At 35.6% G+C, this 11,673-nt stretch overlaps 1 protein-coding gene across 4 annotated transcripts; it reads right to left on the minus strand.

The window, feature by feature from the left end:
* Positions 1-1,268: 1,268 nt before the first annotated feature.
* Positions 1,269-11,225, minus strand: traf3ip2l (TRAF3 interacting protein 2-like). Of its 4 annotated transcripts, none has more exons than XM_048199267.1 (10): positions 11,027-11,225; positions 10,052-10,141; positions 8,914-9,569; positions 5,777-5,819; positions 5,571-5,638; positions 5,142-5,239; positions 4,971-5,039; positions 2,945-3,058; positions 2,783-2,857; positions 1,269-2,517 (listed from the first exon to the last, which is right to left on the minus strand). In XM_048199267.1, exons 2-10 carry the CDS (start codon positions 10,081-10,083, stop codon positions 2,371-2,373), a joined length of 1,302 nt encoding a protein of 433 aa, XP_048055224.1. In that variant the 5' UTR covers positions 10,084-10,141; positions 11,027-11,225; the 3' UTR covers positions 1,269-2,370. The 4 variants fall into 4 exon arrangements, with proteins under 4 accessions (XP_048055224.1, XP_048055225.1, XP_048055227.1 ...); XM_048199268.1 differs by having other exon boundaries at positions 8,914-9,597; positions 11,027-11,224; XM_048199270.1 differs by lacking the exon at positions 10,052-10,141 and having other exon boundaries at positions 8,914-9,597.
* Positions 11,226-11,673: the final 448 nt, after the last annotated feature.

The raw sequence follows: 11,673 nt of genomic DNA on the forward strand, positions 1-11,673 counted from the left end.
ATATTCCTGGAATTAACTTGTTTCATCTAGAAATTAACCAGCTATAAAAAGACTACGTTGGAGATCCTGTTCCCATAACCTTTTCTGTCACTGCGTCGAGTAATCAATCATTCTGTTTCTCATCTCATTTTAATTACAAACTGATAACCATTTCTCCCCAGCAAATCATTTTTGGATACTGCTAATGTTGTTCATAAGAAGATTATGTCAATTTCTCTATGACCAAATCCCCTTGATTTTATTGTTACGGCTGATTTATAATAAATTTTTACTGATAAGCCTCAATAAGAGGGGTTAGAGTTTGTTTAATGGGGCTTAATTAACCTTCAGTAACTCCTTGAAGACACTAACTAACTGGATTGAGCTCTCTGAGATTCCTTCCTGCGTGACAGACGTTTGACAAGTGTGTTTTGACAGGTTTGTTGTAATATGTTCAACAGGGTTCAGAGGCTTAAAGGAATGGTTCACTCAAAAATGAAAATTCTGACATCATCTACTCAGGTCATTCAAATACCGACTTTCTTTATAAAAGAAGACATTCTTACATAAAACAAAAAGTAGATGTGGGACCAGAGCTGATAAAAGGCAAAAAGTTGACCATAAAATAGATTTGTGTGGGGAACAGACAGATATTTAAGTTGTTCACTGAAAATTTTGCCTTAAAATTCTGCTTGATAGCCATGGCCTGTCGATATATAAAATATACATAAATATAAGAATCTCCCTCATGTTCCATGAAAGAAAGAAATTCATACAAGACTTTTATTCAAAGTGACATATTGCAGTTCAAGGTAAATATTTTATCAGTTCATAAACTCTGCTTGTTTGTTAAAGGGTGGGTGTCCACCAGTTAGACTGCTAAGAACAGTATTAAAAGTCTGTGTGCAGTTATATGGGAATAAGTGGTTTATTTTTAGAAATGAAAGAATATGGGAGTGACAAATTTTGAGTCTCTAGAGCATGTGGCAATAGCCTCAGGCAGATATTGTTCTGCACGCCATGACATATTTTGTGGCAAAGCACATAGCATTCTTTTTTTTTTTCTTTTTTTTTTTTTTATAGCTGACTGTTTCATAAATATGTACTTATAAACACATCCATTGTTATATAATCAAAATCCATCTTCCACTCATATTTTTTAATTCAGTTTCTTGGTTGAAACAACACCAGTGTACTCAAAAACATGGTATGTTACTGTACTAATGCTCCTCACATCCCTGATTCTGACATCTAATTTCATCAATAACTTGTACAAACAAACCAAATTCTTTAATTTAATAAAAGGGTTTATTCTGAAAAACAAAAACAAAACCCACCATCATTTAAGAACATGAAAGATCATAAAATCTCAACATGACACTGGCGGAGCATGAACTGTGGAAACCTGCTAACTGAAATCAATTCAAATGTTTTTATCCAGCGTATTACTTAGGAAAATTCTAAGGCACAAAGCACAAGTAGTCTGTTATAATAAACATTATACATTGTGTGAAAATATTACAGTACCAGTTCTAATGGTAAATTCTATCCTCCATCTGTTTCAGGTTCATCCAACAGCAAAGAAGCGGTTATGTCTTTGAAGGTTCCTAGCCTGCTACGGTGAGTCAGGATTAAAACATTTCAATTACACTTTATTTTGAGGTGTCATTGTTACACTGTAGTTATACAGTTAAGTACTGAGTAATATTAAGTAACTACATGTACTTACTATAGGTTTAGGATTAGGGTTTGGTTTGGTTTAGGGTTAGTTGCATGTAATTATGCATAATTTATTGTTATTACTATAGTAACTACATGTAACATATGTAACAATGACACTAAAATAAAGTATTACCACATTTTCTTATTGTTACAGAAAATGTAATTAAATCTTACGGTGTGGTCATATTTACCACTGTTTATGAATTTTAAAAATCCAGTCATTTCAATAGGATTTCACAAGATCAGGTACTTTGTGTGAGGGTGAAAGCTTTTGCAATGGATTTGTGGCATTGGTTTGCTTTGCTTGATACATCACTACACTATTAACAATAGACAATGTATCTTATTTTTTGCCTGTGAAATTTTGGCAAAATGTCACACAGTTTATTATACAAGTTTTTTAAACTTCAAAAATGTCACTCAAAGTAATGTAACTGATGAACTACTGCATATGTAGTATACTTGTACAGTTCTTCTACATGTTGGGACACATTCTAACTTCTTAAATCAATCGTGAGGTGTGAAATATGAATTAAATGACAAAGCTTCAGGGGTTTTATCATATTAAACAGTCATCTAGTAGTTCAGAGGGCCAAATAAACTTAAAACGGATAACAGGCCTGTTCATAAATGATATATAATAATGTGTCTAAATAGCAAACTAACCAACTAAATGGGGATGGAGACAATGGTGGGCAGCTCTCCAATGGGTGGAGGGTTGTATTTCTCGACACGCATGAGTCGACGAAGAATGTCATCTCGGTCCCTGGGCCAGGTGAAGATTTGTGTGCTTTGAAGCCATGAAGGGACGTGGCACTGACAGACAGAAGCAGGCAGAAATGTTGTAAACTATCGCAGAGTCATCATTACATCTGAACTGGATTTAAGTAGAATATAATGGAGTCATCCATTGGGTGTTTTCATAGAACTATACAAACAACCACAGCTGTCTATTGCTGTTATCATTATGGTTAATCACAAATTTGTATTTTGGCTCCTTGAGCGAGTACTTGTTCAAACACAAGCATCATTTTCATTAAGTAAATGGGTTTAATGAGTTGCTGCAAAGAGACAGTTTTACCTTCTTGGCACCAGGAAACAAAATGGGGATGAATCGGTAATTCCTGGCCCCGTTCTGAATGAATTCATTTTGTAACTAAAAGACAAAGTTTTTGAGTCAATTGACAAGACGAATAAGAAAAAACCTAGATTAATTTCCACTCCTTTTAATTGTAAGCTTTACCTGCTTGTGTATGTAGACGGTGTTCAGTGTTTCATCGTTTTCCATGTAAAACGAGGCATTGGTCACAGTCTCGTGGTACTTTGGACTAATGACTATGATGATCAGATAGTCTTTCTGTGCATAAAAAACAAACACAAAATTAGACAACTGTATGGACAGAAAGGAGCAATTACTTCACATAATAATTTCAAAGTTTGTTCGCTCTGTAACTGCTAAAACTAGGCAAGTAGGGTTTGTCGTTCTCATCGCAACAGACAGTTTCCTGGCATAACTGTGTGGCACTGCAAGAAAATGATGCCAGAAATATGTCCTCCCCCACTTAAGGCCGGAATTAAATTAAATTTAAACTACTTGTTTCAGGCTTACATATTTTTTGTTTTTTATTAGATGGTCTAAAAATGCATAAAATTAAAAGTTTTATTGGATTTGTTCCTGCCATCATACTGTACTTTCAGATAAATAAATGATGTCCAAGCCCACCACCTGCAAAGTTCAGCTGATTAATGCAGAATAAGGACAACTATCCTTCATAAAATCCTGCAAATCCCCTGCAACTAGTTTTTTGCCCAATTTAAATTGGTTTATTTAATAAAGATTGTAGTATTTCTACTCCATCTCCGTATGTTTAAATTCATTCCTCAGAATTCAATAGATTATAATCTGAAAGTCAGTGAAGAAACTGGTTGACTATATTTGTGGTGCTATAGATGTGTTTATTGCCAACTCGCAAACTGGCTTCGAGCATTTAGAAGCAAATACTGTTGAACACAAATAAGACATACACTTCCTGAGTGACGCTGCCACATTGAACCTGTTCATATTCTCAGCACAAATGAAATCGCCCGAAAGCAATGACTTGTGGACATTCATTTGAAAGGGAATATGTAATAGAACGGTCAACTATATGTCAGGGATCGATACTTGCCATTTATAAAGTTTATAAGGTTAAACAGTGCCATATTATCAGACACATAACATCAATGACCTAAAAAATGTGAGATTTGTAAGAACTGAAGGCATCTTCAACAAAGGAGAGCACCCACCAATAATGTTGACCGAAAACAGCTATATTAATTCTTCCACTGCTTGCAATTCAATAGTAAGCATTTATAAATGCAACCGTTGAACAAGTTCTCCCAGCTGCACCCTGTTCTATTTAAGAGGTTACAGATATCTCATGTCCTTCATGATGTATTAGAATTTGCTTTTTATCTAAGAAGCCAAAGATACATATATATCCTTCACAAATGACACAGAAGTGAAGGCCTATTCAGATTATTATGTCGAGAAGCAGCGCTACAGTCATTCACACATGATAATGCATGATAATATTTACTGTGTATAATATGTCACTATGCAAATTGTATTTATGGTCTGAATTTTTGTTATGCAAACTTTAATGTACAATAATCTATGTACTATTTACGGTACCATGACAGGCTTTGTAAGAATCACCCATTCACTCCTGCGTAATTCTGATCACAGTGTTTACACACATATTGTTCTGGTGTTTTCCATAGAAGTGCTGTTATTTATATAATTTTTTTTTCACTTTGGTCTATTATTGTGAAAAATTCTAAAACATGATTAATATATTGTGAAATATTATCTCCTAATACCTAATCCTAAAAGGCATGTAAAAAAAAAATGTTTGATTGCTTTACAGTTTTCAGTCTTTTCCTGTAGGTGGTTCTTGACCATGTGGTCTAGAACTTATGCTGTGTAAGGGCTTGTTCAAACAGAACAAAGCAAAAACGCGAGATGCGGGCAGTGGAATGGGAGAAAAACGCATGGTCTCTTTTTAAAAAAAAAAACGGATTTAACTTGAGCTCCGCGTTTTTAGAACGCTGTGTCATGCGCAAGGCGCTGCAAGATGCAAGACGCGAGCGCAACGGTCATACACGTCCACCTAGTTCGCGTTTACATAGAAAAACTATGGAAAAGTAGCAAATTGGAATGGAAAAACGCGTTCTGTGTGAAAAACACACTCTGAAATAGTAGGAGGCCTGAGACGACCTCTACTTACTTCGCTGATGTATCTCTCCATGAAGTCTATCTTGCTGATGCTCTTGAACTGTTGTTCAAACATGTCAATCTGCGCAAAAAGAACAAAGAGACCGAGCATGATCTGACAGACCTCATATCAGGTGACAAGCATGGCTGCAAGGCAATGTTTGACACAGGTTGCTTTTCTTACGTGAGTGTAGAAACCGTTGTGTCTCAGCAGGGCGACAAAGTTGATGATCTCTTTGACATGTTTTTCACTGTCTGCTTCATACGTAACAAACACCTTCCCTGCAATAATGAAGAGTGAAAAAGAACATTTAATCGATCGGTTCAAAAAATATAATTCATTATATTATATTATAATAATATATATCTTTTTAGCACAATAATTTTGAAGAAAAAAAAAAAAAATTGGGGTGGGGGAATTATATTTAAAGGATCATTAATTAAATTTAATCTACATATAGCATCTTTAACACAAACACTTTATAATCAGTTGAGTGAAGAAGAACAGATAAGTTGACATTTTTTCTTTATTATAGTCTCATGTTACTGGCACATACATCCTACTCAAATGCCAATTCTTTCAGTGTTGCTCAACAACAGTCAGTACACTCACTTTGCTCCAGGGATAGAGGGGCTGTGCTTGGGGTTAGTTTAGCTCGAGGGTGAGGAGAGGTTTGACCGCTGTGAGAGATCAGAGCATTGCATAAAGACCTCATAAATTAAGTTTAACACATCACTGAAAATCAGCAACCTGTGAAATCACCTACAAACAATACAAGACTTGGCTGTACAGAAAGACTCAACACTATTACACATTACCTATGAGTGAACTCTGAGGGTGATTGTCTGCTGTTTTCAAGGCCTGTTGGAGATGAAATGATGAAGTGAGACAATAATCTGCATATACTGTAAAATGTTTTATCGGATAAACATCTAAATTAAGAGGTTTTATTCAAACCATAATATTATTTAATGTGACTGATTCAACCTGATAATTTGTTACACTACTCAAGCCGGATCAAGTAAAATTCTTTTATGAATACTTGCGCGGTTCCTATCATTTGATGAATTACTGCTGCCATGATCGATACACGAACATCTAATTTTATTAGGGGTTCAAGTACGTAGTGCTGAAACCCTATTGTAATTGTCCTGATTTTTATTATTTTTCTTGTGCCGTAAAACGCATCGTGCAGCCCAAACCGTAAGTGCTAGAGACTTGAAACTTTGTCAGATGATAGTACAAACATCGAGGAGAGGTTGACAAAGTATGACCCAAATCGGCCAATAGGTGGCGCTACAGCAATCAAAAGTAGTAAATCGCTAATAACTCCGAGACCGTTTGTCCTAGACAAGTGTCTTATATCATTGTAATCCTTGGCTCAAGACGGACAAAACGTATATCTAGGGCTGGGCGATGTATCGAATGCTTTCGAATGCTTATCAGTGATCTACGGTTCTGTCTATTAAATGCCCCTCCATTTGAAAGCAGGTGATGGCGATTTAGCGGTAATCAGGGAACCGGCTTTACTGAAGAAATGCGCGTGACAAAAGCATTCGATACATCGCCCAGCCCTACGTATATCTCCGATTTTATTTGCTGGAAAAATTTTTCACCATTTTGAATTTTGTCAAAAACCTACTTTTGCGAACTAGTCCTAGGTTTTTCGGCTGATCGGAACCAAACCAGTGCAGAAATGTTCTCTGGAGTCTGAATATCAATAATTATCGAGAGAAATTTGAAATTGTGATTCACGGTCGCTAGAGGGCGTAAAAATCTATGTAATGGGAGGAGCCACTTTTACAAAAATGGCTATAACTCGAGAACGAAATGACATATTTGCACCAAACTTGGTACACATGTGTACAGGCTCAATCTTTGGTCACGATAAAAAAAAAAAAGCGTCGATTGGACACTAGGTGGCGCAATAACTTGAAAAAAACATAAAAATGGCTGTAACTAAGCAACCGTTAGTCCGACTGACTTGAAATTTGGCATGCAGTGTCTTGGTCCAAGGGGGCATGATGGTCTATGAGGACATTGGCATATCTCAAAAAACATGGCCGCCATCGCCCAATGAAGTTTGAGCACCTATTAAACAAGGTTAACGGAGGCCGATCGGAACAAAACTCGATGGGCATGTTCGACTCATGGTCCTAGAGGTCTGTAAGAATTTTGAAAGAAATCGGCCACAAGTTGGCGCTAACGAGTTTTACACCTCGGTAATCACGTGGTGTTTCACAAAACCACACAATATGCATATCATTTGATAGATCTCCTCATACTGAACAACTTTGCCTCAAGAACCAATGCTGTCAATCAAATTGTTCATTAATTATTCGCAAATACGTGAAAAACCTACTTTTGCGAACTAGTCCTAGGTTTTTTGTCCAATCGGAACAAAACCAGTGTAGGACAATTCTATGGACTCTCTAGATCAATAATTATCAAAAAAAAGTTGAACTTTCCCATTTCGGTTGCTATAATAGGGTCATTTATAAAATGGGCGTGGCAAAATGTACTCAAAAGCCTATAATTCCTAAATCAAAACTCAGAACTTCATGAAATTAAGTGAGCACATGCATTATATGACTCTAAAGAAGCATGCCAACGTTTATGGAGATCGGACCATAGGTGGCGCTATAACTGTTAAAGCTTTAAAATCCATATATTTTCAATGGTAAATTGCCTGTATTGGCTGACAATGGTCAGTTCCTTCTATGATTTAGGTGGTTACATGCTTGCTAAATAAAACTTAAATATCTTTTAAACTTTAAAGTATCTTTTTATGCATATCTGCTTAAAGGTCTTAAATGCTTGAACCCCGGTAAATGCTGCTTGCAGCTTTAATTAATCTTATGTTTACCGCCTGCAGCAATAGCTCAACGTTAACTGTGCCTGACAAATAATTAAAAAATAAAATGATGAAGCAATAAGTTTGAAAAATAAAATGGAAATAAATTAAATCACCTTTTTTAATTTGACTAATTAACAGATATATTTAAATGTTTATTTAATTAATATTTTAAATATGGAAAAAATAAATCAACATTATTTAATTCATGTTTTAAAATATAGGAAATAATAGTAAATTAAAAGTCGTTTTTAAAATGCACACTGTAAACTGCGTTTTGAAATGCTTTTCTATTTTCATTTGCCAATTGCTTTTCTGTCATTTTGTCAAATGCTTTTCTTTATCCATCTGTCAACGGAGATACAAATATGCCACTGTTCAGCTCACTCGTCTGTGCAACCCATCAGCTTTAGACTTTTTAGACTTTGAGCTTTTAGACTTATTTTAAGAGTCAAGTACATGTCAGATGGACTATCAGTCAACAGTAAGATATACTATACGTTTATTAAAGTGGGAAGTTTATATCTGTGTCGATTTTCATTATGCAATTAGGAGAGTGATGAAATGGAAAATGCTGCAAACAGCCACTTATGTTTATAATTTACACAGAAAGTATGCATTTAAATAAAAAGGACGACAATAACTTAATTTTAATATTGTTCAACTACAGTATTTCGGTACATTAAACATTTGTCTAAACTAGATTGTTAGTGGTCACTGAATAAAATGTAGGCTAGATTTTTGCATTGAAATACTGCACATAAAAGTGAAACCTTACATTAATTTTTCATTTAATAATTCATTTAATCTTCTGACACTAAGATGGGTGTCACTTGTAAAATGGAAACCAGTTGCTCAATTGATTGGCACAGGCTGGATTTGCTGTAGGCTTGATAAAGATCTCTGATAAAAACCACAAATTATTTGTTATCATGGGGTAATTATAAATGACAACATGCTTTTGAATGTTGGCATTATTCATCCACAGTCTTGACTGACAATTTTAGAAGTTTCATGTCAATGAAAAAAAAAAAAAAACATGACTCATTCATGACTTAATCATAATAGGCATGGAATTTTAACAAAGCACCTAGGACTTACGCGAAGGCCAACTGGGCATGTGGTAATGTGGTCTGTAATGAAAACCATGATCCATCTGATACACATCCAGAGGGTACTGACTACAGCAGGGTGGCCCACGGGATGCGCAGGGTTGCGGTGGCATGCAGTAGCTGTGAGGTGCGAACGCAGTTGGGATAGAGTGCAGTGAACGTGGCTGTTCTAAACTCCCCTCTCCCAGACTGTGCCTGTCTGGAGAGGAAGAGTAGCTGGAATCACCACGATAACTGCAGTAATTTCCAGACACCAAGCAAGAGGGAAGGTTGCCACTAGGGTATTCCACCGAACTGCTGCCCACTGAACTCGAGTGGAGCAGGTCTCCGTTGTGCGGCTCTAAGGTGCTCAGACATACTTCCGTCTGACTCGGAAAGGGTGTCTGGGGACTGTAGCCGGAGGGTAGACCTAGCGGGGGCTGGTAAGGTCTATAGCTGGACTGTGTGGATCTGTAGTTGGTCTTTCTGTCTCTGCAGATATCGGTGAAGTCAACCTGTGCGCTCAACGAAGATTCATTCTCAGACACGCAACTGTCAGTGTGGAAGGGTTGGGAATCGGTGGAGTCTGAGTCACAGATGGCGTCCTCAGTGCTGATTTTATCCATAGTCTCGTCGTTCTCTTCTGGAAAGTTGAGGGATTGTAAACTGTAATGGCCAAATGGAGAAAAGATTCCTAGTTAATGAAAAAGAAAGCATAAAAGCTGAAAAATTCAGTTAAAGAGTACTTGAAAAGAAATTAAGTTTGAAGAGTGACAATACACGATGACAATGCTCTAAAAACTTTTGAACTACATTCAGAATAACGCTGTAGCTTGCAGACTTCGTAATATTTATTCAAAGCAATATTTCAGTCAAGCAAACTTCTTAACACATTTTAAAAACTGGTTTCCGGATGCTAGAAGGCAGCTTTAAGACAACAATATTTAAATAAACAGGCACAAAAATAAAGCGCCTCTGTGCCAGTGTGAGCTGTCGGTGTATATATATATATTACATATCATATTTTATATTATTTTATAAATTCTAAATTCACTAGACATTGGCAGGTGATGCAATAAATAAATAAATAAATAGGAACAAACATATATCTTGATATCATTTGCGTCATTATTGGACGCATATTTTACCTATATTGTAAGCAGTGCTGAGCAGGCATCATCCTTGTGCCTAATACAAAAGAGCTGCAGCCATTTCATATCCCCAGTCAACACAAAAATCTGTAATAAGTGATTAATAACATGTGAATACATATGATCACCATGTGAAATAAGACTGTATTTGAGAAAACAAAGAACCTTTAGCTACTGAAACACGGGAACCCACAATTATGCCAAGGGGATTTTTTTTGTTCTCTGTCGCTTGCTTTTTCTCTCAACTTACTGTATGAAATTTCAACACAGGTTACATAAGCAGGGGAAAACACCTCAGAATGCAGTGGAAACCAACACGACACATGGGAAAATCACAAGCGACTGGTCATCTATCTCGAGCACAAATGGGGCAGAGATTGTAATAATAGCCTACATTCAAATCTATTACCACAACACTAAAAACTTTAATTAAACATTATAATTTAAAGTATAAAAAAGTATAGGCCTAATGTACATCTTTAACAATTTAGCACCAGTAAACACAGTATCCGTCAAAAGACTGTAGTATGAAAATACATTAAATGGGATCTTATAGCAGACGCTTTTTTATTTAAAAAATTAATAATAATAATAATAATAATAATAGTAAAATAAGTTACTTTTATTGTAAAAAAAAAAAAAAAAAAAAAAAAATCTTTAGTATTTTGGATTATTATTATTATTTAGCGCTTCGTGTTATAGTTAGTTCACGTGAACAACTCTCACTGCCGCGGGCTTCATAACATGCATTACTCAGGTAACGTTAAACAAGTTTTTCACATTTCTTGCTTCGTACCGTAGTACTATACAAGTAACACCTTCCAAAACTAAAATAATAGAAACGATTATCATCTTAAATACTTTAAAACAACACAATTTATAAAACTCCATCCCAGCTCTCATATATGACTCTTAAAAATGTCACCTATTAGACATATTTGACGTCTAACGTCACATAAAACACGTCCATACCTGTAAACTGACCAGCAGATTTAGTCGCGTGAATGATTTAATTCCGATCAGTCTCTTAATCGCTTGACATTACAGAACGCACGAGCTGTAGCACTCGAAGTACACACTGCTTGGAAGTTTCTGAACACCTGCCTATTCACACCACAAACTCCGCCCACTTCCCAGAAAGCACATCCTCATAGTTGTTTATCTGCCTTCATCAAAACAGCTAGTGATGAACGAATCGTTCTTTTGAGCCGATTCTTTTTAAAGATCGAGCGAACCGATTCGCGCAGTGTTTGTAAATCACTTAACAGTAAAGAATTGACTTTGAAACTGTGAGATGGAAACTAAACTGCAGGATACTGACAATAAATATTTATTAATAATTATTATTAATCAGCTAATAATATATTAGTTAAAATTATTGGCAACAATATTGTTAATTTTATTAACAATACTATTTGAACAATAAACACATCATTTGACCTATATACAGATATGCAGCAATTTTACTAAAAATTAAAGTTAAAATGAAAGTTATCTGGGAACATTTCTGAGTGATATTGGGCTCTTGAACAAACAGGAAGAACTAAATGAACAAGAGTTCTACTAAAATAACTAAATCCATGCGGCCAAAAAACAAAACAAAAACAAACAGGTGGTTT

Source organism: Megalobrama amblycephala, linkage group LG8, assembly GCF_018812025.1.
Source record: "Megalobrama amblycephala isolate DHTTF-2021 linkage group LG8, ASM1881202v1, whole genome shotgun sequence".
NCBI classification, from domain to species: Eukaryota; Metazoa; Chordata; class Actinopteri; order Cypriniformes; family Xenocyprididae; genus Megalobrama; species Megalobrama amblycephala.